This window comes from Ascaphus truei, chromosome 2 (genome assembly GCF_040206685.1).
Source record: "Ascaphus truei isolate aAscTru1 chromosome 2, aAscTru1.hap1, whole genome shotgun sequence".
NCBI lineage: Eukaryota > Metazoa > Chordata > Amphibia > Anura > Ascaphidae > Ascaphus > Ascaphus truei.
Window position 1 is genome coordinate 351,441,233 of NC_134484.1, and position 27,601 is coordinate 351,468,833.

Here is a 27,601-nt window from a genome sequence, read left to right on the forward strand (position 1 = left end):
AGCCCGGCATACAGAAATGGGAATGTGACACTTTTAAATAAATGCCTTTTAAGTGGTCCGTCTGTAAACTAGGTGAAGGACATATTTGAAAACGAAAGGTAATGCTCCATTTATTTTTTCCTGATAAACCATTTTAGAAATAAAATGTAGCCATCCCAATTATCAGTGTGTTGTACAGGGCCTTCGACTAGCTAAGTGTTTAACCTTTCTGTAGCATGGACCAGATTGTAATAGAACACAAACAAATATAACAAGATACACGTAGGTAAATACCGTAGCTACAAAATGTATACAAGCTTAACACTCCATTCATTGATTTGACACAACTGCAAGCAAAGCTTTCTCTTTCCTTCTCAGAATATCACTATGCATAATGCTGTTGGAGGAGGGATGACAGGAGCCGGGTCTCACCAGCACTCAAATGCAAGAATGCCAAACCACGACACCAGCGTTGTAATCCAACAAGCCATGCCGTCTCCTCAGTCCAGCTCAGTCATCACACAAGCACCTTCCACAAATCGTCAGATTGGGTAAGGACAACAACATTGATTTTACGACTGGTTGCATGGTCTCAAAGGTGCTGATCACGGAAAACATTTTCTACTACGGACAAATGGATTTTCTTTTTCACAATAGCTAATTGGTGATGTCATGCCTAAAATTGTGTTTGCTTTATGTAAAAAATAGTGGTCATTTGAGTTGGGACTTCTTGGTCTTACCCCAGGGAAAGGTTGCTTGGACGCACAGGCAATTTGGGACAGGTTTGTTTAAGGGCAGCAACTGGCTATTATTTTAGTCTACTGAAACCTTGTTTAGAATGACCTGAGTAGGCTTTCGAATATTGATCTTTTCAGCTTGGTTCACTGCTTGTGCACTGTTGGAAGTGCTGAAAATGTGTATTATCAATGTATGGCCATGCACCTGTGTCCTACCTGGATTCAAATATATAACGCAATGAAGTTTAGAGCTCTGCAATATTTATTCTGCGTGGTTCTCTGTTACAGACTGTTTACTAATGTTTACTCCTTTGCGCTTGTTAAAAAAATATATGTATATTTGTGATTATTTGTGTACGTGCAATAAATCAGGGAAAGAGATATTAAAAACAGAAGTGAAGCTATTGATGAATATCAAAGGTCGATAGCATTTGTACATATGATGTAAAAATGCCCTTTATATTTCTCCTAACTCTGGCTGGGCTCTTACAAACAGGATTATGAATTAGGGAGATTTAATGAGCTTTCCTATTTGCCATAGGAGGATAAGCAACACTCACACACAAAAAAGGGAGTCGTTTGAAAATATATGTCTCTAACAGTTGTAACATGAGCATGAAAGGCAAAAGAACTTGGAAAGTCTCTCTCTCATTTCCATTCCCTCCCAAACCCCATTAAACTAAAACATTTGGGAATATGTAGTGTACTAATTTCAAATGTGAATTTCTTAGTGGTCTCCTGGGAATGCATCGTTTAACATACATTTCATATGAGGGATTGCACGTTACACTTTGTACAGCGCCATATTGTAGTAATATTCTGATTTTATCACGGCCTCAAATATTTAAGTGTCAAAGTATGGCCAAGCCACCTGCAAATGTTTGAGATGGCTACTCTCCAACAAAAACAGCCAACAGTAATGAAAGTCTTCTTTCAGGCTAGTGCTGAGTTCTGCTGCAGCAGGAGACTGGGATCCACCTGTGACCACGCAGGGCTTGACTCTTTGGGGAGTGGTGGAAGTGTTCACAGATGGAGGTCTCCTGCGGATATTGTCATTCTTCTCCTCCTCCCTTTAACATGCTTCTCTTTGTGTCTCTGTCCACCCCACAAACCCTCAGCTACTGTACCATCCCATTGATGTGCTTGCTGCCTCAGTAACGGTTGATAGTATCACATTTTATACTAGGAACCCTGGACCATATCATGAAGACTTCATGGCGATATAGTGAGCATGTCTATACATTTCTCTGTCCCACACATCACCTTATAATAATCCCAACAAATATCCCATTGGCATCAAAGGGCAGCTGAATCCAATAGTGGAGGGCCCCCGGGGGCGCAGGGGGTTGTCACTATTGAGCAAGTTAAAGAAGTTTTCGATAACTGGCAGGTTGTACTCATACTCAGTGCGGGTTTATATTGCAGCATGTTATGTTTTTGGCAACAAAGTGTTCCAAACTGCTGCTTTATGTTTAACATTTCTATGGGGCTATAAACATTTAAGGCAGGGGTGCGCAACCTTGGGGGAGCAAGGTTTTTTTTGGGGGGGCGCATTGGTTACAGAGGCCCCGCGCTCTTCAGCACGAGGCCTCTGGAACTCACTTACCTAAATTCTGCCGGCGTCGGGCAATGCGTCGTCAAATGATGCCGCGGGTCATGTGACGTAACGTCAAATGACCCCGTGGTGTCATTTGATGCTGGATTAAAGGTAAGGGGGACGCGACACTGGGGGAGAGCAGGCAGGGGGGAGCAGCACAGAAAGTTTGTGCACCCCTGATTTAAGGGACTGTAACAGGACGGACAGCTTTTGCTTCCACTGAATGAATATCAGTCGTATGTATGTATATCTTTATTTATATATAGCACCATCCATTAAGATAGCGCTTCAAACCAGTAACACACGTGACATAATAATATAACATATAATGGGAATAAGCGCTTTAAGATATAAACGTAACACTAGGAAAAGGAGTCCCTGCCCCAAAGAGCTTACAATCTAAATGGTAACTAGGGAGAACATAGACAGTAGGAAGGTGTTCTGGTAAGTGCGTCTATAAGAGGTTATGGTCCGTGCATATGAAATGTCTAGTATCAGCCAGCTACCCATATGCTTCGTTAGAGGTGTGTTTTAAGAAAGGTCATAAAGTTGGGGCGAAACAGTCAATCACATATTGAGGGTAAGGGCATTCCAGAGGCATGGGGCAGTAAGTGAGACAGGTTTTAGATGGGAGAGGACTTTAGATACAAAAGGGGTAGACAGTTGTGGTCATTGTACTTAACAGAGGTGCACTGTAACATTGCTGAGTACGTGTAAATATAGATGAGTCCTGCTGTTGTTTTTATTAACAACAAGCAAATATCTTAAATGTTAACATTTCCAACGTGAATAAAGACATTTAATAAATACATCCTAACCTGTAACACACAGACCTGACAAAAACACCCCAAACAGTAATTATGCTAAACTGCAGCCTCTGCTAAAGACACCTGTTCAAGAGAAGTATAACCCCCCTAATTATGCTTTAAGCTCCCGTTGTCTAGTCAGAGCATCAACAGAATGCTTATTTGTAGGATAGAAATATTTTTGCGCACACCTCCCCGGCATGCAGAGTTTGCAGAAAGGAAAAGCAGGTATCTATTATCTCTGATTTTCTAGGAGTCTGATTGCTCTGGAGTTAATCTCACTGATTTTTGCATCAAGTGTCTCGTAAAAGTCACCCGCAGTTTTACAAATAAAATCAGTTGGGTTTTTTTTGTTTTTTTTAATCTACACCCAAGCAATTTTGGGTTTTGAACCCATCACCGATTTGGATCCTTGGAGGTTAATACCTCAAGAATGGTTTCCACTTATCGTACGGTCATTGGTTCCTGATGAACCTATTCAGCACCAGGGTGCCACCAGACCCACTTACACGTCACCTGATCGTTCGTGGAGCGACCACGTGATGCGATCAGACCTCAAATACAGGAAACGGGAGTGGAGGGAACTCTACTTCCATTTGGATTGGGTTGGTCGCTTTGTCAGAGTGGTCAACTTGATCTGGCCCTAGAAAACACCTTTTCCCCTTGACATACCAGTCACATTAATAGGGCACGGAAAAGGCTAAAACGCGACACAAACTCACTAGCAAATACAAATGGCTACTAGAGTTGTATATCTCGTTTTTCAGCAGTTCTACCAATTATGGTGGTCTTATAAAGAGATAAAGGCTCGATTTACTAAATGATGCTAAGCTGTAAGGCATCTTACCACTGAGGTGCCTGCCTTACGGCTTAGAACCACTTAATACATATGGCCCAAGGAAATGTGAATGTTGTGACAAATGTTATTGAATCGACGGGATACATAGGCGAGTCTTCAAAGCAAAGAGCATTCCAAAACACCCAAAGCGTAGATGGTCTGCCAGCAATGTAGTGTCCTCCAGAGAAGGGAAGCGCGGAACACCGGGAATAAAGAGACACAGAAAAAACAATTGCGAGATATCAAGGAGGTAAAGTGTGCAATAGCTTGGCAAATCCTATGAGATGTCTACTCACAAAGGATCAATCAAATCAGGTGGAACTCCCATATCTGGGTGGATCCCTCTGATGGGTGTATATATTCCTCAAGAGAAGTACACAGATAGTGCAGATGGTCACAGTAAAACTTTATAAGTTAAAACAATAAAGTGCGTACCTACAAAAAGTATATCATTCAAAAATATGTAGAAAGCATAAACGGATCAGGGATGCGGTGTTTTCGTGTTTGGGACCGCTCTTCCGGGTCTCCCTGCCTCTGTCGATCAGCCGGTCCCTATCATAGGATATACCAATCTATTGCACACGTTACCTCCTTGATACTGTGCAAAAGTGTTTTTTCTGTTTCTTTTCCCCAGTGTTCCCTGATCCCCTGCTCAGGAGGACACTACACATGTGAAAAGGAACCAAGGAGACGGTTCCTATTTTTGTTGGGTTTGAGTCAGGAATTACATTTGCATGCACTATTCATTTAGATCTAAATATTCACTTTTTTCACAGTTCACTTATTTCACTGAAAGAATTGATTGCTTTATCACTAATCACTGATGGTTGAACTATTTAATTACTCTACCTTTGCTATTGTCACTATAAGCCGCACGTGTACACTGAACACATCTTCTAGAGCAGTCTGCCAGCAATGTCAGTTTTATTTGTAAAAATCTGTCATTTTTTCCTTTAATAAAATAAGGTAAAAAGTCTTGTTTTGGATAAAGAAGGCCACATTAGGACTGATTTAAATTATATGTTTGATTATCAAGGCATTAAACACTAATATTTAATCGATTGGTTTCTACGTGGGGTGGTACCTTTAAACATATTAATTTATTAAGGAATTTATTCCTCACTTTGCATGGATAGGTAATGATCCACAATGCCAATTTGACAATCTGAAACTAATGTTCATATTAGTTCAGATTTATAGTATATGGATTACTTAGAAAACAATATACTAATATATTCAGTGACATTTCTCTTGTCACTATATGTTTTGTACGAAACCATTAAGCATCAATTTTGTATGCTATTTATGTAAAATAGAACGGTTTGAAGAAGTAGTGTTATGATATAGACCTCTTTGTCCTGTTCTACACTCAATTGAGCAGCTAGATAGATGTAACATCATTAAAGACTTTATTTTTTGTCTAGTTCCCAGGTTTAAAGTACTGTATGTTTTGTTCAACCAAACGATCAAATTACATTTTTATTTTATCATTAAAGACATTGCATTGGTACAGCTCACAAGCAAATAGATCTGTAACTTCTTCTGCTACTGTAAAAAGCAAAGAAGACTTCTCTGTATGCATGTATATGCTTATTTATACAACACCACCAAGATACAGGCATACCCCGGTTTAAGGACACTCACTTTAAGTACACTCGCGAGTAAGGACATATCGCCCAATAGGCAAACGGCAGCTCGCGCATGCGCCTGTCAGCCCGTCCTGAACAGCAGTACTGGCTCCCTACCTGTACTGAAGCTGTGCGCAAGCAGGGAGACTATAGAGCCTGTTACACATGCGTTATTTACATCAGTTATGCGCGTATATGATGATTGCCGTACAGTATATGCATCGATAAGTGGGGAAAAGGTAGTGCTCACTTTAAGTACATTTTCGCTTTACATACATGCTCCGGTCCCATTGCGTATGTTAATGCGGGGTATGCCTGCATGCAGCAATCATAATACAGACAGTACAAGGACATAATATATAAAAGTGGCATAACTACAATTTTTTGAGCCCTCCTGATTTTTTTAATTTTATTTTAAAATCCCCCCATCCCCCCAAATAAATAAGTGCAGAATAAATCTAGTTTACACCGAGGTGGCCTTGCGAGACCCCCCTCCCTTTCCCTTTGTAACAAGTGCTCACCACAGACAAGACAGGACCGCAAGGCTGAGGTGGGGGGGGGGGGGGTGTCTACAACTGGACAGCCACGTCCGGAGTGCAGAGTGGTAGTCGTGTAGCTGGGTCAGGGTAGGAGAAGTCAGAATGGTCGTATATACTCGCCGTGGTCTAGGATTGGAGAGATCAGATAGTCGTTATGCGGTGCCGGAGTCCAGGGGCATAGAAGGTAGAAGTCCAAATGCACGCCGAGGTCAAAACAGGAACAGGATGAGCAAGACAAGACAGCAACAGGGCAACAGGGTGTTTGAGGCAAACACTAGTACACAAATAGAGGTCTATGCTCAGCCAGGTTGCAGCAGGGCTGACTGAGCATTTAAAGGACAGGCAGCCAATGTTAGGGCAGCACAGAGCTGCAAGGTAATGAACAAGAGCCGCCCCTAGACATATTCAGTCCACTGGTAAACAGGGGCGGGGAGAAGAGCAGGTGTGGAATAATTTCTGCTGCAATTAACCCCTCGTGTGCCCAAGGTAGCGCGTAGCTTGCATGCGGTGCGCCTCACCCGTGATGTCACGAGGGCGAAGCCTGAGCAAGGTCTGTGCGGTGTCCCCTAGCCTGGCAGAGCGGCGCGCGTTAGGCGCTTCATCACAGGATGCATCATGGGGGCGGAGCCTAAGCGAGGGCGTGCGGTGTCCCTCAGCCTGGTAGTGCGGCGTGCGTCACCCGTCCCATCACGGTGTGCATCACAGGGGCGGGCGGGACTGACGGACAATCCTCAAACTCTTAGACCCGCCTCTCACTCACCTCACTCTTTCATCCCCTCTATTTCTCTCCCCCTTCTCACACTCCCCCTCTCATCCTCACCCACAACCCATCTATTTCTCTATCCCCACTCACTTTCCCTCTCTCTCTGTCTCTCACTCTTCTCCCCTCATTTCTCTTCCTCTCTCTCTCTCTCTCTCTCTCTCTCTCTCTCTCTCTCTCTCTCTCTCTCTCTCTCTCTCTCTCTCTCTCTCTCTCTCTCTCTCTCACACACACACACACTCTGCCCCTCTCTCTCACTCACCTTCCTCCTCTCACTCTCTCCCACCCCCCTTTCACTCAATTCCCTCTTCCACTCAATCCCCCTGCTCCTCACACTCAATCCCTCCATTTCTGACGCATCCCCTGCCACTCTCACTCAATTCCCCCATCTCTCACTCAATGCCCCCCCCCCCCCCCCACACACATACACACACACTCAATCCCCCCCATAAGAATTTTACCTTGGGGGGATGAAGGGGGGTGCATGGCAGTGCATTAGCAGTGTGAGGAGTCGCCTCAGGCCTAATATAACCAAGTGTTTATTGAGGAGGGGAGATCATAGCTGTTATTTGAAGATGGGGCGGGATGGGGATTATGAAATACTGGGGTAGGAGGTTGTTCCACAGATAGGGAGCCAAAAGGGCAAACGCTTTGAGACGTGAGAGTGCTGTAGAGATGAATGGAGCAGAGAGGAGGCAGCCTTCTTTAAAAGTTTGCAAGACTGTTCCCAAGTCACACTTTAATTTTCTCTTAATTACACTTGTGTTCACTCCTGGATATACAACTCACGTTTAGGAATTCGTTATCCTGTACTTTGCACTAAGAAAAGCAACACTTTAATTCACACAGTGGTGATGGAAAAGGAGTCAGAACATGGGATTGTAGCAACCTACTCTGAAAACAGGACCAAGTAGACAGGTACAGTATGTACGTATATATGCCCAATTCAAGAGCAAGCATTAAAAGCGGCGAATGGCATGAAGGAACAATATAGACTAGTGTCAAGTTCATTTCTCAATCTGAAAACAATTGCCACGAACAGCAATATACACAGCCACAATGAGGGGTCATATATCTGGTAAGGTGATATCATTAACACTCCTGCATTTTTAAGATGGATTTTTTGTTCTATACCAAATACGATGGCACGAGTGCCCCGGCGCTGTACTCTGTTTTGGAAGCCGCATACATATCTGGAAATGGCAGGGATACATTCTCCTGTGTGGAGGATAACCACCGAGATGCCTTTTGAATTGAGACGTACAGTAGGATCTCAATCAGAATCCCACATCCTGTACAAGGAAGCAGAGCGAACCTGACATGGCCATCCCTGCATGTCTGCGGCTACCTCGAGAGAGATCATTAGAGCTCATTTTATCAATATGAATACCAAATTAATTCACACTGTGGCCACTTAATGTTTTAGATGCTGAGTACACATGTCTAGACTGGTAAGCCATTGAGTTTTTAAACGGGCACATTAACAATTCGTTAGCATGTTAAGTGGAAATGCTTTTACTTACTTAAATGCCAATTCTCAACCAAAAAGTCACAAATATTCAGAAGGCAACAAGATTTCACATTGTAATTCCTCACGAAGTTATTTTTTTTTTTTTTTACTTGTTTTTAACCAAAACAATAAAAGAGTCCCAGGGGGCATACTGCTTTTTAAACATGAGTTATAATTACCAAAACTAACAGTGTTACATCTCTCACAACATTGTTTCACAAACAATATGGCAATTTACAATCCTCTTATTTGTGGTGATGTAGTACATTATGCCACACACCCCATCATGGCAAACAAGCAGCCATTTTCTTGTTTCCCTGGCTGCCAGGAATTTGTATCAGTCAGTAACCACATCTTGCTTTTGAGGAGTATCACTTTTTTTGATTATGTCAAGGCAGAGGCGCTCAACTCCAGTCCTCTAGCCCCCCAATAGGTCAGATTTTCAGAATATCCCAGTTTCAGCACAGGTTGCTCAATCAGTCCCTGCTTCAGCAGAGGTGACTCAATCAGAGGCTCAGACTGAGCTTCTGATTGAGCCACCTGTGCTGAAGCTGGGATATCCTGCAAACTTGACCTGTTGGGGGGGGGAGGGGGCTTGAAGTCTGGAGTTGAACCCAGGGAAGAACTATGTATACATACGTGATGTACATACATACACACATACACATACATATACACACACACATACATTATAGCGGCAATAGCGGCGCAAAATTATTATTTTCCCCATCTTCTCCCTCGTCGGCCGGCTCCACGCACACTCTCGCGCGCGCGCGCGGCACCATTATAGAAAGGCTGACTAACCACAGCCATCTAAAAGTGCCACGCACAGGCACGGCGGAGCAAGCGTGCCCACTATATAACAGCCCTAAGAGATAATGGTGAACAGCAGGGTGGCAGACCTGTCTGAGACATGTGAATGTGCTCACAAGTGGTATTTGCATTTGCTGTACACTGTAGGATAGAGGGGTTTTTACTCACCATAACTTTCTTTGTGTCTGGGTATACTACAGAAACTCGTACATTTTCTGGGATATGTTGTTTTATCTCTGTGTGTGTAAACATGAATTAATTTCCCCTAGTGCTTCTGCTGTAGTTACAGCTCATAACACACAGAACAGTGGACAGATCTCAGCATCTCCACACTTGACATACTGCATGCACAGGGTAGCAGGTTGCTAAGGCTCTCCAGTAATGATAACACACAGTAAGCTCTGGTATCTATACCGCAGCAATAAATTACACCCCAGCCTATCACAGTGACAGGCACAGACCCACACTGACATATCTTTTTAATGAGAAGGGAGGTTGAGTGTCTTCCAGCAGCATTGAGGTTCTTTTGTTTCATGTGTTTATAATGCAATGTGTGAAAGTATGAGCTGTTTGTGGTAGTATTTGATAATGTTTAACGCCATGATTAACATTTTACTAGAGATCTCATTATTCTCCTGTGCATTAACATTGTCTGTTGGTCATGTGTACTACTATCTATCACCATTCTTCAGTCCAGTAGCACCTTGTTTATTTCATTTTTTTATTTAGAACGTGTATTTCCAGGAAGTAATACATTCACAGTTACCTCTCGTATTTGACGTAGGTCCTGGGCACAGATAAAATGAAATATTATTATATTTACATACAGTACATTTCATGGACAGTTAAGGACAATATATGTTATGGGCGACGGGCGAATTTAACAGTTACAGACAAGATTACAGACACCTTTTTGCAATCACCTATGGAAGCCTAAATCACAAAGTGTGTAGAAAAACCCTTAGACATAATCTGGTGAGCATAGCAGAAATTAAATCATGGATTGGGATTCATGCCTACACTATATGCCAGCCCCCATGAGTAGGCACTTGGAAATGTACAGATGTAGCGAGACACAAAGCCACAGCCGCTCAAAGGATTAAAACTGTGGGCGGTTCCATTGAGAAGCATGGATCCGCCGCAGCGCGATTGCAGCAAACACTGTCCCCAGTGCCGCAGACTTTTGCTTGTTCGCCGGCGGCGCTGGGGACACTAAGTCTTAATAATAATAATAATAATAGCATGTTCTTGTATAGCGCTGCTAGTTTTATGTAGCGCTTTACAGAGACATTTTGCAGGCACAGGACCCTGCCCCATGAAGGTAAAGTGACTTGGCCAAGGTCACAAGGAGCCGACACCGGGAATTGAACCAGGCTCCGCGTGCTTCACACACAGTGCCAGTCAGTGTCTTTACTCACTGAGCCTCTCCCCTCAAACTGAATGGGGCTGCAGGGACTCCTGCTGTGTTAATCCGATGGGCCATTAGCAATCTCACAGAAATGTTGAGGCATTTACTGTGAGATGCCTTAGTTTTTACCCAGGCAAGTGATCGGATACTGGTGGCTGCATCTGTATGTATCAAAAAAAAAACAAAACCCATTGAAATCAATAGAATGTTTGTTTTGTTACATCTGGTGCAGTTAGTTTTGTTCCAGAATTGCACTGCTTTTGCCTTAATATATATACACCATAATTATTTACGCTCCATTTGCATAATGGCAGTGTATAAAAAACATGGTGCAGCAGCTGTAAATTAAAGGGTTTATGTCCGCACCGAGCAGTGATACTGTATGTGTCCACAGTGTTGCCAAAAGATAACACAATGTAGATGTAATATGGAAGACCCATACTCAACACCAATATGTTTAGTCTTGTCAGACCCTAGAAAATGTTTGCTAAAATGAAAAGCTATAACACATGATGGATGAGTAGAAAAGGAGAATATTTAACAGGGTGCCTGGCAATTCATTGTTCATAGACGTCTCACAGAGGTTCTTCCCTTTCTCTCTATGAACCACCACTCTGGAATTATCAGACATGAATAACTTGGGATATGTAACATATTCTATTTCTCAGTAGGATCATATGATTTCTCTGAGACCCACCTTTCTTTTTTGGTTTCTTTCCATTTATAATCTTGGTCACTCAAGTAATTATGTGAGCTTGATATATACTCAACCCCTTTATACCTAGCGGAAACTTCTGTGTAATAATGAGCAGTGGTGGTCTACTTCAGCATTAAAGGGGTTATCCATCATAATAATTTTGGACAGCAACCTTGGTGGGGCAAGCATTGTATTGCCATAGATTGAGCTGATATCCTCCTCACACTTCATTTGTGAAATCTAGTCATCTTTTTTGCTGCATCCAGAGATGTCACACTGTCTAGGCCAACCTTTTTTCAGGCATTCCAATATCTTTGGGGTGGCCACTGTCCTACTGCCCCCTCCCCCTCCTCCTCTTTCATTCAATTCCCCTCCCCCACTCTTCTTCTCTTACTCAATCCCCCCCTCCCCCCCTACTCCTCTCTTAGTCAATCACTCAGTGTCGCAGTGGAGGGGTGCTGGAGCCCATGGGCAAATGCGGAAGTGGGGCCCAACTTCTAGTTGGGTCCAACTTCCAGTGCCGGCCATGTGCACCAGCGGGAGTGGGGATGGCACGAGAGAGATCCACAGCTGAGGAGAGAACCAGCTGCCTGTGCGCAGTGCCACAGAAGAAGGTGGCAGGAGAGGTAAGTCCCTGGCTTGTGTGGGGAGGGGGAACCATCAGACATCCGGAGGAGGAAACCGGTGAAGCTCCGAGTGACTGATCCCTGAGTATCATGATGCAGGCCATTCCAAATGCTGTCATGTGGGCCACGGGTTGGCCACCCCTGATCTAGCAATAGACATAGCTAAAAATGTTTTTTTTCTTCAGCTTCATTGGAATTGCTGACTGAACGACTGTCTAAACAAACATATGTGATCTTCTGCTGGGTTGCATTTCAATTTATTACATAATTCGCCACGGGAAAAAAATCTTGATTGTTCTATGGGCGCTCTGTTGTCCCCAATGTCTACTCCTCCTTCACTAACTCTCAAACACCTACAGGAAAACCTTTAGTAAGGACAAAACATCTCCTGTTGCATGTTATTACTGTATGTGCTGAAGGATAGCAAGAGCAGGCCAGGCTCAAATTGACCAATTCAGACACTGTGATGATCATTTGCCTACTTTGTCTCTAAGCAGTAGGAGTTAGGGCCGTTCTATACTGTTTGCGGCCGTGCGTGTGCGTGTGCATGTGCGAACGCGCGTGCACATGCCTCATGCTTTTCGTGTGTATGCTGAGCTGTGTGAAGGTACTGTGTGTTTGTGTGTTTGTGTGTGTGTTTGTGTGTATGTATTTGTGTGTACATATGTAATGTGTAATTTATTATTTATTAAATAAAAAAACACTTTCGTAAAAATAAAATATTTATTAACTTTGTGCAGACACGTGCAGACACGTGCAGACACACACACACACATACACACACATATATACATACATACGCATACATACAAACACACATATACATATATTTCAGCGCCGGTAGCAGCGCGAAAAGATTCTTTTGCCCGTCTTCCCCACTGTCTGTTGGCTCCCTGCTTCCTGCCGTGCATGCGTGCGCGCGGCGCCATTATAGAAAGGCTGACTGACGTCAGCCAACTAAAATTCCGCACGCGCACGGCGTTACGCGCGCCCGGCACTATAGAATTGGCCTTATGGGGGACAGGAAATATATATATCTATTTGTATCACCGCACAATGATCTATGTTTATTTTTATGGGAGGTGGTTAAAATGTACTGTATTTGGCATGTATAGGTAACACATCGGTAACGATGATAACGATTTGGTAATGATTTATTGAATTTGTAACATTGGCTTAACCACACTAGCGTGAAACATGTAGGGCGGAAGGTTAGAGGCCACTACTAATGGGAGGAAAATATGAGAAGGAAGAGGAGGAGGAGGTGTACTGTAGATGGTGGATTCTGATCTCCCAGCTAGCCAACGAGAATGGGAAATGCTTGAGATTTAAAGGCAAAGCTCAGCTGTGATGAATTAAAGTGCAGCAGCGAAGCAGGCTGAAATTGCTACTCCCCCACACAACAATTACAGGCTTTACCTTCCAATTATTACATTCATTTATTTTTGGCCAGAGTCACATCCATTACATAAGGCAAACTAGTACTTCCTGATGGCTGAGCTGCCTCTCACAATGATCAGGAGATTAAACAAAAGACACAATTACATGTTTAACAGTAAAACACTCAAATATTGTAACGTACGTTTCTGTATTTTGTTTATTCCAAGTAGCACCGACCCTACTTGAATTCGTCATTCATAATTAAGGACATTTTTAATTACTTTTCAGGTAAAACCTGAATCCCTTGCGGGACATTGACTTTGGCCTATTATCCGTACAACTTTATTCAATATGCTGTGAAGCTTTCTCCCAGTGCTGGAGAATAGTTCTGCTCCAATCAAAGGTGTAGGACTAAAATCTTCTCATCACATAGAACCAACTGCTTGGTTTTATGCCCATAGGCTCACTCGAACAAAATCAGGAAATTGCAGCCCCTGTAGCTGCGTTATTGTGATAGAGCCGTTTTCGGTTTAGACTTATATATTATACACAGAGGCTATTTATGATGGTCGCCAACACGGGAGCAGTGTCCTGAGTACGGTCCAATCACGGGACTGAAACATTGGGGCTGGTTTGTCCTGAAATAAGATGAGAGTATTTAATTTACAGGTGGGCTGTCAATTTTGTCATTTATTATTGACTAAATCAGGAAAGTATACTGTACTGTACATCCTTATTGGGGAGAAACTCCACACTTGCTGCCATTGTTAATTGAATGTGGAAGAAAGCTATTTTACTTCAAGGTTTCACAATGGAATATGTAATCCGGAGCATACTTAGTGTTGATCCAGTTTCAAAATGTGGTGTTTTTTTTCTTCAAGGTGAAACTTGTATCTTCTCCCATTTCTACGTGTGCTATAAGCCAATTGTCTTGTTTGATGCACACCTGACTGGAGGTTCTCAGAGCATTCACGTAGGAGTTTATTTCAGGGTGTAGAACGCAGACCAGCTGACTTTGTGAACAGTTGAATAATACTGTGTGAGAAAATCCTCAGTGCCCCGGGCAAAGCTTTGGGCTCATCGAAAGATTTCCTCGTCTCATTTTGTGTATTAAGTAAACAGCTCTCTAGCTGCCGTTGCACATAAAAAAATACAGTTTTTTCTTTATCGTCAGAATTGCCTTTTCACCCTGATCATGGAGTTCACTGTGAAACAATCCATTGTATACCAATCTTACAAATAAATGAAACTTGAATTATATTTACTAAGCAATATTGAAAATGCCCCCCCTCCTAAAAATTGCTTTTTACCACTGACAATGGCAGAATCTGTTGCCGTGCGATTTCATCGTTTACATGTTAAAGTAGGATGGATTATATGTTCTGTGATTTTGTTGTTATCCTTTCCAGAATTTGTAAATGCTAATATGTCTATTTGCATATGCAAAGTAAATTTAAATGATTTAAAGTAACATATTTCCCAGGTACCTCAGGTGTGCTCACAGGTATCTCTCCACTTGTTGTATAGAGGAGTTTTTTTGGGAGATATATAAATGAATGAGTATTATAATAGAGGACTCCCCCTCCTTCACCTCTCTTCCACCCCTCCCGTCCCCGCCACCCTCCCCTTCCATCTCCGCCCCCCTCCGTCACCTCTCCTCCACCTCTCCCTCCCCATCCACCCCCTTCCCATCTCCTCCCCCTCTTCCCTCTCCTCCAATTCCCCTTTCCACTCTTCCACCTCCGTCTCTCCTTGCTCCCCCTCTTCCGATCCCCCTGTCCCTCTCCCCCCTCACCACCTCCCCCCCTTCTCCCTCTTCCCCCTCCCCCTTCTCCCCCTCTAGCGCGTCTTAGATCAGATGCATTGTAAAGACCCCCAACCCTCTCTAATAGCGCGTCTGAGATCAGATGCATTGTAAGGAACCCCAACCCTCTCTATAGTGCGTCTGAGATCAGATGCATTGTAAGGAACCCCAACCCTCTCTAATAGCGCGTCTGAGATCAGATACATTGTAAGGAACCCCAACCCTCTCAAATAGTGCATCTGAGATCAGATGCATTGTAAATTCGTCTTTATTTGGTACAATTTTCAAATGACCTGAAAATTGCAGGAAACTATTTTACATTCAGTACTACACGTACACTGTATTACTCTCCCACCACCACCCACCTTACATAGAGGCACCAAAACTATTCTAATTTCATTATAGGCAGATTATAGTATCATTATCCGAGGTGTTGATCTCCCAGCGCACTTATTTAACCCTTTAGGGATGCCCTAGGAGCCCATGTTGAAAAACACTAGACTAGAATACGTAATCCAAATTGTTGGTGCATACCAGATACTGGGCCTCATGCAGAGAGCATCGTTATTTCAAAACTCGCCATTTTTTGTTCAATTTCCCTCAGAAAACGGCATAAAATGGCGAGTTGCGAAAAACGCGCCATTTTTTTATTTCTATGTTTAAAACTCGCCTCGCGGCTGGCGAGAACCTCAATCGCGCCATTTTTAAAACTCTCCGAATGCAGAGAGGTGCGAACGGCAAGTAGCGGCTGTTCGCGCCAAAAAAAGGCGCGATTCTCGCATTTTTGCCGCGCCACGAAAATATGGCAAGATGGCGCTCGCCGCCTATAGTAAAGGGGAAAAAAAAGGCGCGAATTTGTTTTTACACGTTTCTGAAGCGCGCATCTCGCCAATTTAAACTCGCCACACGCATCCATGTTAAACATAGCAGAATTCGCACTTTTCTGCATATGGAGAATAAAACTCTCCAAAAAAGCTACTTTTTATGAAATTCGCCATTTTTAAAATTCTATGCTCTCTGCATGAGGCCCACTGTTTCTCTTTGTTACCTTCTGTGAAAGAGAATACAATGCATTCTCTTGGTGCACACAAGACAGAAGAAATGAAGGTGGCCCATTTCAAAATAAAAACTCTGTAAAGTGTGTGTGTAGTTAAATCAATTTGATCAAATACCCCGTCATTCTTTCTTAAATAAGAGAAAATGCCAGATGGTTTTTTTTGTTTCATAATAAAAAAGAACTACATATCAAAGCATAAATGCCTGAACTGCAATCAGCTAACAAAAATAGAGTATCAAGATAAAACGATTCCTTAAAATCAGGAACATTACATTAGCGATATTCTGCTTTACACAAAAAAAAAACCCCACTGGATATGTTAAAACATGTTGAGTGCGGTGAAAAAAAGAAATAGTTTTACATGAAGTAGAAGACTGGTCAGGTCCAACAAACAGAACAAAAAAAAAAGTAAATTCATAAGGAACAAGAGCAAATTTGGATCAATTTCCCTTGAAATCTCTTGGGTAATGGACTCAATTTGTGCTTGTTTCATGTGGTTTATTTTCCTGCAGTTCATGGTACAGCACAGGTTTGAAATTCGGCCTTGAATGCACAGATGTGGCCAGAGGGTTCTAAAAAGCGAGTGAACTTGCAATCAACTCGGGTTAAATTCCTCTGTTATGAAAGCGGTTGTAATTTCTCACAGCTTACTTGTGCAAGATACCCAGCAGAGCAGTCAGTCCCTTCCTATATTCACAGGCAGAGAAAAGATCTCAGGACGGATTCAAATCCAATTTCCTAAGCGACCTGTTATAAAATAATAAAAGGGAGCAAAAAAAAAAAAATGTCAATGAACTTAACTGTGAAATAGAGGATATTTTGCAAGCGATAGCCTTGTTTAAGAAGGTGAAAGTTTAGTACCATATGAATGGAAAAAAAGCTGTACACCCAGCGTTACTGTGAAGTTTCATTATTACAGTCTTTTGAAGCATCTTGGGTAAAATGTCAGTATTTTTTTTTTGTTAATATTCATGGGCTGTATCAAATGTAGGAAGCGTTTGACGTGGCAATGTGGCAAATTGTAATGGTTTTGTTAATTCTGTGTTAGTGGCCTTCGAGGTTTTCAATTGCAGGGAAAATTAGAACTATATATATATATACAGTATATTACAGGATTGAAGCAGGGGGGCTCCAGAGCTGAACTGTGTTAATTTCAGCTCCGGGGACCCCTGCTTCCAGAGATACTTACCTCCGTAGGGGGTGCCGGTATCTCTTTTTAGTTTAAATGTCCTGGTCGCGTGGATATGGGGGTTATTTACTAAAATCTCCCAGCTGCAAAACTGGGGGGGGGAAATGTACAAAAGAATTGCCAGTTTTACTAAAAGAAAAGCTCCATTTGCTTTTAATAGGATTCCTTTTCTTTAATGAATATGTCTCTGTTTATTGCACTGGTTTTGCCCTACTTTTGCAGCCAGGAGACTGTAGTATGTAGACCCCTACATTAGTTAAACTCATAAAGGCTTCTGAAGGGCATTGCTACTTTAAATGACGTGGCAGCAGCCAGAAAACACTGCTATGCAGTACCATTTTCTATATAAGCTTTTCACAGGAAATAAATAAATAAAAGGAGTATGTCCTCGGGCCCCTCCCTCTCACCGTTGTGCCAAGTACTGTACCCACATGGATGCTGCATGGATACAGCAATGCTGAATGACTTCTGACTTGTTTGGCCCCTACAAAATAGTAAAAAGAAAACTACAATTAAATGATGCCAGACTTCCGGGATGGCGCACCTGGAGAGAGATGGGTGCTCGCTGAGCTCTGTGGTGCCCCTTCATAAAAGCATCTAATTAGGAACCAAACCAATCCAAGGTGTAAAAATCATAAGGTCCTGCTATACTCACTTTTCGTGTTCCTTGCTGGAGACGTTCATGACACCACAAAGCACAGGAATGTCGCAGAGGGAATCTCAAGACGACAAGGGTGTGAACGTAAGGCACAACAGGGACATGGCGGATTTCTCTTAGCATTTGTCACGTGAGACCCAGCAAGAGTCCTAAATGTTGACCATGCTCATTTGCCATTAGCAGCTGAAAAGGTCCACAAGATTGGACCGCCAAGAGATAATGGGAACTCTCGCCCAAGAAGTGGTATATTGAAACTTCTGTGAAGTTATTGTTCTGAAGAGCATACAGGAAACCACGACCAGACCCGCCCAAAAAAACCTGCTCTTGTTTCGGGACTTCTCCACAGAGGTAACTAAAGCAGGGTGGGAATTCTCAGGAATCTGCACATCATTATTTAATCAAGACCACAGATTTTCCTTACCTCACAAGACTAAGGATCTGCACTAAAAATGGCTATGAGTATTTTACCACTCCAAAAGAAGCTGAAAAGTGCCTCGAGAATTCACAGAAGAAAAGAAGATTCCGCGGGCTCCTGCAGTGGCTTCCCCTGTTCCAACACCTCACCTGGCAACGACGTATGAACCTGAGAAACTCACCAAAGACTTGCCGTCAATACCAAACGATATACTTCTCTCAAGTCTCATTTCCTCTCTACTAACTCTCCGAGGCATAGATATTATTATTCTGGGTCTACACTCAACAAGTTTCCAGGTTTTATATTTCAATGCTTTATAGTCCACGTTTAAAATATATATATTTTTGAGTGTAGAATACCATTTTTCTTATCCCCTGCCTTTCCCAGTTTGGATTCTATTTTAACTGGAATTATTACTTGGGGAGATTACTTAGACTGTTATATTTTATATTCTTACACAGGTTTTTTAATCTACACTTTGATGCAAAATGTATTTTTGGTTGCTGTTTGTCATTATGGGGTTAGTAAAATATCAGTTTATATTCATCTCAAAATGTCCTACATAAGATGAGTGCTATATACTGTACGTCTGCTCTATATTTGACCAAAGTTGAGCTACAAGTCCCTGTTAATATGTCCGTAATGGCTTCATGCCTTGCTACTATATCTGTTCACATTTCAATGTAATTTCTGTTTCTTTTTTTGTGTTGTTACATTTGATTTGTTTTTTACACTATTTTTGATCTATGCACACAAAAATTCAAAATGCAATCAAACTTCACGTGACTAATGCGAATTAAAATGACATTAAAAAGTGAGAAAATAGATCATACTAATAATTCAGATCAATGTATGTATGTATATCTTTATCTATGTAACGCCAACCATGTACATAGCGCTTAACAGCAATAATACACAGGGCATAATAATATAATACGTAACGGGGATAAGCGCATCAGACATAAAAGTAATAATAGAAAAAGGAGTCCATGCCCGAAGAGCTTACAATCTAAGTGGTAAATAGGGAGAATTTACAGAGATAGTAGGGGAGGGGGTGTAATGTAAATGCATCTGCAAGGGGCCAAGGTCAAGACATAGGAGATGTACTGTATCAGCCAGCGGCGCAACCCAAATATAACCCCAAATAGACTGTCCAACATGTCTCACAAGGAATTATTGAACATCAGGAGCACAACTCTCACAGATTATGAAAAATACAAAGCAAATAAAATATATAGTGCATTATGTTTAAACCAAACTTTGTCTTATTCATGTATTACATTAGAAAAGAGACGTCTAAGAGGGGATATGATAACTATATATTTGGGACAAAACAAGGAGCTTTCAAAAGAGCTATTCATCCCACGGGCAGTACAAAGGACACAGGGTCATTCCTTAAGGTTGGAGGAAAGGAAATTTCACCGGCAACAAAGGAAAGGGTTCTTTACAGTAAGGGCAGTTAAAATGTGGAATTCATTACCCATGGAGACTGTGATGGCAGACACAATAGATATGTTCAAAAAAAGGTTAGACAACTTTTTAGAAAGGAAAGGTATACAGGGATATACCAAATAAGTAAACATGGGAAGGATGTTGATCCAGGGAGTAATCCGATTGCCAATTCTTGGAGTCAGGAAGGAATTTATTTTTTCCCTTATGAGATATCATTGGATGATATTTCACTGGGGTTTTTTGTTTGTCTTCCTCTGGATCAATATACTATAAGTATAGATATAGGATAAAGTATCTGTTGTCTAACTGTAGCATAGGTTGAACTTGATGGACGTACGTCTTTTTTCAACCTCATCTACTATGTAATTATGTAACTATGTAATTATGTGCACTAACATGTGTAACATTCGTTCAGACTCTTCAAATATGTATCTTCCTATCATTTTGTACAGTTATTTAACTATTTTGTATAATGTAGTGTTTGAAACACATTGACTTATCACAATCATGGCTTCTTTAAAGTGTATCACTTGGAATATCGGGGGTATTGCTTCTGCAATGAAAAGGAAAATGTCCTTGCCCACATGAAAAAAAAATCTTAAGTCAGCTATAGTCCTTCTCCAAGAAAGTTAAAAATTGAAAATTAACAGCACTCTTCCTCTCCAAGCTTGTAATAGATTTTTTAGACTTCTTCTTTGAGAGCCATTGATAGATATTTGCTAGTACTAGTCCTGAGATGCTGGTGTTCCGTAAACTGATCCATTGGGAGAAAATGAGGACTATGATAGGCTTGGCTGCCCAACCACCCAACCCGATGACATAGAGAAAGGAGAGGACTTTCTGATCACCGAAGGTACCAAACAGGTGATAAAATGAAGGATGGTAAAGTGAACCTAGCTGCGACTGGTTGACTGGTATAATGAGTTATATTTGTGAAAATGGCACATAGCATTAGATGCTGTGTATCTATTAATTATGTTACACTATATCCCGATACTCACTCTTCATAAAGAAAAATACAACTTAAAGCCAAAACCAACAGCACTATGCCCTAAATGTTGACTTTGTGCATTGCCCGCCCCCTCTTTCCTCTAACGCTTAGTGATAATCAACAAAAGATTCCTTCCCCAGAGCAGGAGTTTGCCTACTGGTGATTAGAGGACAGTGGAGGTATGCAATGGCAGTCTGCATTTTTAAAGGGCCCCAATGATTTATTCGTGAATTTAAGGGAAAGTTACAAAGTGCAGATGCAATCAGACCTGCTTTATATTTCAGGATGTGGTAATGTACCTTTAGGAATTCTTTCATTTGTATGTAACAATTTCAGTTTGTGTCCATGCATCTAATGAAGTGAATAACTAATTTGGAGCCTTTTTTTGTTTTACCCAGAAGACATTTTAGTTACTAGCAGTCTTTATATGTGTGTTACAATGTGGAATACCAATATAAATTAGATTTTGCCAAAGAATATTTATAATTCTAAATCTGTCCTATTTTTTTCTCTCCCAAAAAAGAATTACAACATTCAATGCCGTACCAGTGAGCTTTCTCTGTGGCTTCTTCATATTTAGATTATAAAGCTCGGTCAAACATTTTTCCTAACGTCTAAAGTACCGCAAGAAACGTATGAAATGTTTTTCCCCAAACAAACACCAATTTTGCTCTACCTTAACATTTGTGGGAAAGTTCAAAAGCTCAATTGTAGCTTTAAGGCTGAGATTTGCAAAGCGGGGCTAAGCCATAAGGTGCATGCTGTAAGTGAATGAGGCAGAAGGTGCCTTAATGGCCTAGCATCATTTCATTCATATTAGCCATAGTCTTACACCAGCCCAGACCCAGCATTTTATTGATGAAAATGAGCATCACATTTATAAAAAAAAAAAAAAAAAATTGAGATTTCTTGGGGGAATAAATAAGAAAGTACTTATTTATGCAAGTTAATTTGGGGGCGGGACAGAAACTACATTTTGGCTTTATTTTTGTTAAATAAATCATGACACGGTGTAATATGTCTTGTGTTGTTGTTCATCTGAGGTTGTATTTACCTAATTTTTAGACCTGCTAAGGAACAGATGATTGTTATTATGTCCTGATATGTAAACCCATAGAATTCAAAGAGGGTGTACTTTCTTTTTCACACAACTGTATAGTGTAGTCTGCACAGCCCAGCCTTCTTTCTGCGGCATTTGTTTCCAATGTTTTTCGGATCTGTAAGCAGCTCTAACTTTTTCCCCATTTCAGTGCTTGAGGGACTGCAGCATGCCGCTGTGCCTCTGGCAAGTTGCAAGCATGCGATCGCTCCTCAGTGATCACATGATTGCGCTGTCACAGTGGTGACCTGTATGGAAGAGGGGTGTCCTCCCCCGTTCAGATTTTGTTTCCCGATTACCCTTAGGAAGTAACCAAAGAACCATATCGAAGCTACAGGTTCTACTTCATGGTGCCCCTGGCATGCCAGCCCCATATGATGTAGTAGCAACGTCATAGGCAGGGTACGGATTAAGGTGGGGGCACAGGGCCCCTGCCCCCTGGTTTGTGGCACCAGAAGTCAGGCCCAGACCAAATTCGGCCCATGTGGCCAGCTCTTCACCAGAGCAGCCCTCTTCAATCTTTGGATTGATTGTGGAGGCGGGAATTGAGTGTGAGGAGGGGGGTTGAGTGTGAGGAGGGGGGGTTGAGTGTGAGGAGGGGGGATTGTGTGTGAGGAGGGGGGATTGTGTATGAGGAGGGGGATTATGTGTGAGGAGGGGGATTGTGTATGAGGAGGGGGTATTGTGTGTGAGGAGGGGGATTGTGTGTGAGGAGGGGGGATTGAGTGAGAGCAGGTGGGTGATAGAGTGAGAGCAGGAGGGGATGAGAGGTAGGATTGAGAGAGAGAAGGGGATGTAAGAGGGAGGGAGGAGTGAGGTGGGTGAGTGAGAAAGAAGGAGGAAGAATGAGAAGAGGAAGAGTAATAGAGTGATAGAGAGGGGAGGGAGAGACTATGGGAAGGGGGAGAGGGAAGGAGGAAGAGTGAAAGGGGAACTCAAATACATGGGGTGAGGAGTAGTGTTTAAATGCGGGATAAAAATACAGGGGGGTTAGAGATCAAGGAGGTGTGGGAGAGAGGCAAACTAAATGTATTTAGCATTTTAATTTAGGGGCCCCCTGTCTTAATCTGGCCCTGGTGATAGGGAAACCTATGGGTTGAAGGCCCTCTTCATCAATTAAGCATTTCAATTGATTATTTAGAAATGCTACAGTAACTATAAAACGAACCTTCATGCTATTCACCAAATAAACTTAGTCTCTTATGCCGAATGTACAGAGCACAGTGTGTGCACGCCAATCTTCTGTTTACATCTCCCACAAAATGTCCTAGGATTGCTTTTATATAATGTACTGTATGTGTAACCCTCCCTGCCCGGCTTCCTAGGGAGGTCACATTGGTGGGATATGTATATGGCTACTCCGCATGGGTTACCTTGACTCAGGGTGCTGGAATTCAGGCAGCTGGGCCATGAGGTAGTAAGGTTGTAAAATAATGGGCACCAGGAACTTTTATAGTACAACTGTCATTTATTCGTGTCCCCAAGCACCGGGGCCGCTCATTCATATATTGACAACGTTGCACTGTATTTTACATCAGAAATACATCAATACAGTTCTTCCATCAGTACCCACTCTTAACATTCAAACTGATGTACATATCTTGTTTCTTCACTGTGCTAAGACCCAGGTCCCCCTCATTGTATTGGGATATTTCTTCTCATTATCTCTTTAATACTAGGCCCAGTGGCGATCCTAGTGAGTCCTGTATACGTAGCTCAATACCTTGGCCTTTATGGTAACTGCCATTTCCACTTCAGCCTGAGAGGAATGTCAATGCAGGTCCACGGTTAGAGCCGACCCGCCAGCATCCACAAATCCTCGTTACTGAGACCCTCTGTCGCATGCTGTTTCACTTAGCAACTCACTGGACTACCTTAGTCTTCTCTAGGGATCCTAACTAACAAGGTTACTATCAGTGTCTATAACATAATAAATTAGGGGGGCCTGGTCTATACTATTACGTTAAGAAAATGGGTGTCTACTCTCCCCAAACCTCTCCTCTTGTTTTCCTGGAACCTAACTTTCTAGAACAATCCCTCCTTAAATACCCCTGCATGATGTATGGATCCCCATAGCAACCCAGGGTGGGGCCCAGCAAACGCCAGCACTGCTAGTAATTCTTTAGGAGGGGAGGGAATGGGTTTATATATACAGTATATGCAATCCCTGCAGGTGGCTGTTATGTTTTTACTTACAGTATATCTGAACCAGAGCTTCCCTTTCTTATGGAACACCTGTGTTTAGTGGATAAAGAGCCACAACGTTCTGTCACGTCCATGAAATACTGTAGGAGGTTATTGTCAACATTACTGCGAAGGTGCCAACAAATGGCATCAATAGTGGGGAAGCTACTTGAAGGTTTAGTGCGGGATAATATTCAGGAATACCTAAAGGAAAATTTAAATTATTAGTAATAGTCAGCATGGATTTATGAAGGATAGGTCGTGCCAAACTAACCTTATTAGTTTCTCTGAGGAGGTAAGTATGAATTTAGACCAGGGTAATGCAGTTGATATGGTGTACTTTTGATACGTGTCCACACAAGAGGTTAGTGTACAAAATAAAGCAAATTGGACTCAGTAAAAATATATGCACCTGGATTGAAAACTGGTTGAAGGATAGACAACAGAGAGTTGTCGTAAATGGAACTTTTTCAGGTTGGGCTAAAGTTGTGGGGGGGAGTTCCTCAAGGATCGGTACTGGGACCTCTGCTTTTTAGCTTGTTTAATAATAACCTTGAGGTTGGCATCGAGAGCAAAGTCTCCATCTTTGCTGATAACACTAAATTATGTAAGGTAGTAGAATCAGAGCAGGATGTAATTTCTCTCCAGGACTGGAAACTTGAGCAGCTAAATGGCAGGTGAGGTTTAATACAGATACATGTGAGGTTATGCTTTTGAGAAACAAGAATAAACAGGCAACTTACAAATTGAATGGGGATAAATTAGGAGAATCCTTGACGGAGAAGGATTTAGGAGTGCTTGTAATAGTAATTGTAATTGCAGGCTTAGCAATAGTGCCCAAAGCCATGTAGTAGCTGCAAAGAGGCTGTGATGGCAGATACAATAGATATCTTCAAAAAAGGTTGGACATCTTTTTAGAAATGAAAGATATACCACATAAGTAAACATGGGAAGGATGTTGATACAGGGAGTAATCTGATTTTTGGAGGCAGGATGAAATTCCTTTTTCCCCTTATGAGATATCATTGGATGATATTTCACTGAGGTTTTTTTGTTTGCCTTCCTCTGGATCAATATATTCCAAGTACAAATATAGGATACGGTCATCTAAATTTAGCATACGTTGAACTTGATGGACGTATATGTCTTTTTTCAACCACATCTACTGTGTAACTATGAATAAGAGGTAAGACTGTGTGGTTCTCAGTTTTCGCTTTTTGTGTGTCATTTTTATGCGGGGACATTGGGAACACCATATCTTCTGAATGGGGGGCAGTACCCTGATGGTAAAAAACGATTTCTGTCTTGCTCTGCATGATGCCCCAGTTTCCAGTAAATAATAATAAATAAAAGATTTTCCGTGGACACTTCTGCTTCAAAATCTGCCGCACATTTGTGGTTTGAAGCTCTCAAAATTGGGAAGAATGTCTGATTTGTGACTGTTTAGTGCCTTCTAAGAAATTAACTTTTCAGTAGGGACTAGCTGCAGCATTTTATTATTGTCCAAATACCGAACAAATTCCGTCAACATAATTATATGAACATACGATCGTACAGTAGGAAAAAAAATTCTCCTTTTTACTCTTGGAATGATTTAAAAGTAGAGTTCGCTGTCACCTTAGTCGTCCGGTGGGAAGATGGCACATTTCTGTTCAGCTCATCTAGGGATACAGGTCGGACTGGCTGTGTTATATGTTATATATCGTTCACAATACACGTTGCTTTAAGCAGCCAAATGTAAAGATATCTTATAAAGGGAAAAAAAATTGGCAAAACTTGCTATAAGCTCTAATTCATTCTTTATTGCTGCTCTGTTTCTGTGTTATTTGAGCCGGTTTAACTGTTGAAAGCGTTTCTGTGGTTCACATGTTATACATTACAGATTACCAAATAAAAGCAGGCTACAGTCAACCAAATGTAACTTTTCCAAATGGAAACCACATGAGTTTGATTTCTTTGTTGAATTACTTTAATCTTGTTCAGAGGTCCCTCAGACTTACCTGTGTAACTGCTCAATGGCAGTGTTACCTGATCAAACTAATGCAAAGAGTCTGAGGCCTTGGAGCTGTTGTGTGTGTATACAATAATTACTTCAATCAATGGATACCTGTCTGGGAATCCAAGACTGCGATCCACTGTGACATGTTTAAACCATTAGTTTATGTTCAGGATTCAAACAACATTAAACGTCTATAACAATACAATGTGTTATTATACACATAAAATCCACTAAAACATTCCCTTATATAATTCAGCTTTAAGAACACATGGGTTCACTATGTACTAAAGCAATTTTGGAGCGAAATTGGAAAAAATTGTGTTATTTGTGTTGCACCTCTTTGCTCCCATGTATCACGACTTTGCTCTACTTTCTGTGCTGTGCACGTCAGCTTGTGTTTTGGGGAGTGTCAAGAGGATGGGTTAGGGAGTAGAAACATGGTGCATAGATTATGAAGTATATCAAACTGTGTACCTCTGTGCGTCACTTTTCGTCCTTACAATCTGCGCCCAAAAATCTGCCAGGTCGGAGGTTGTGCGCCTTATGTGACAATCTGAAGCAACAAGTTTGGTACATATGCTGCAAATATAGAACAAAATTGGAGCAATGTGTCAAAATAAGTTTTTCTGTAGGTTGGTACATAGGGGACATATAGTTTTCCATTCATTCAAGTTGCTGAATGCTATTTTCATGCCCAATGGCATCTAGCCCCTTGGAATCTTCACTGTCCTATTGGTACAAATTGTAGTTAGAAAGAATCAACAATACAGAACAAATATGCATAATTCATTCAGAACCTAATATATCATCCCACATATTGAAAACCAAAATAACACAACGTTTTTACAACTGCTAAAACATATATACATATTTTTATATTACGGATTTTCTTTTGCTAAAATAGATACTAACATACTGTAGTCATAACCCAAAATCCATACAGTGACATACCAATAATACTGCCCACAGTGACATACCAATAATACTGCCCACAGTGACATACCAATAATACTGCCCACAGTGACATACCAATAATACTGCCCACAGTGACATACCAATAATACTGCCCACAGTGACATACCAATAATACTGCCCACAGTGACATACCAATAATACTGCCCACAGTGACATACCAATAATACTGCCCACAGTGACATACCAATAATACTGCCCACAGTGACATACCAATAATACTGCCCACAGTGACATACCAATAATACTGCCCACAGTGACATACCAATAATACTGCCCACAGTGACATACCAATAATACTGCCCACAGTGACATACTAATAATACTGCCCACAGTGACATACCAATAATACTGCCCACAGTGACATACTAATAATACTGCCCACAGTGACATACCAATAATACTGCCCACAGTGACATACCAATAATACTGCCCACAGTGACATACCAATAATACTGCCCAC

At 41.7% G+C, this 27,601-nt stretch overlaps 1 protein-coding gene across 1 annotated transcript in view; it reads left to right on the plus strand.

Moving 5' to 3' along the window:
- Positions 1-27,601, plus strand: part of CREB5 (cAMP responsive element binding protein 5) — a 370,960-nt gene that overhangs the window by 77,071 nt on the left and 266,288 nt on the right. Inside the window, exon 6 of the mRNA XM_075586852.1 lies at positions 358-530. Coding sequence (XP_075442967.1) covers positions 358-530 — 173 coding nt within the window. The remainder of the gene's footprint in view (positions 1-357; positions 531-27,601) is intronic.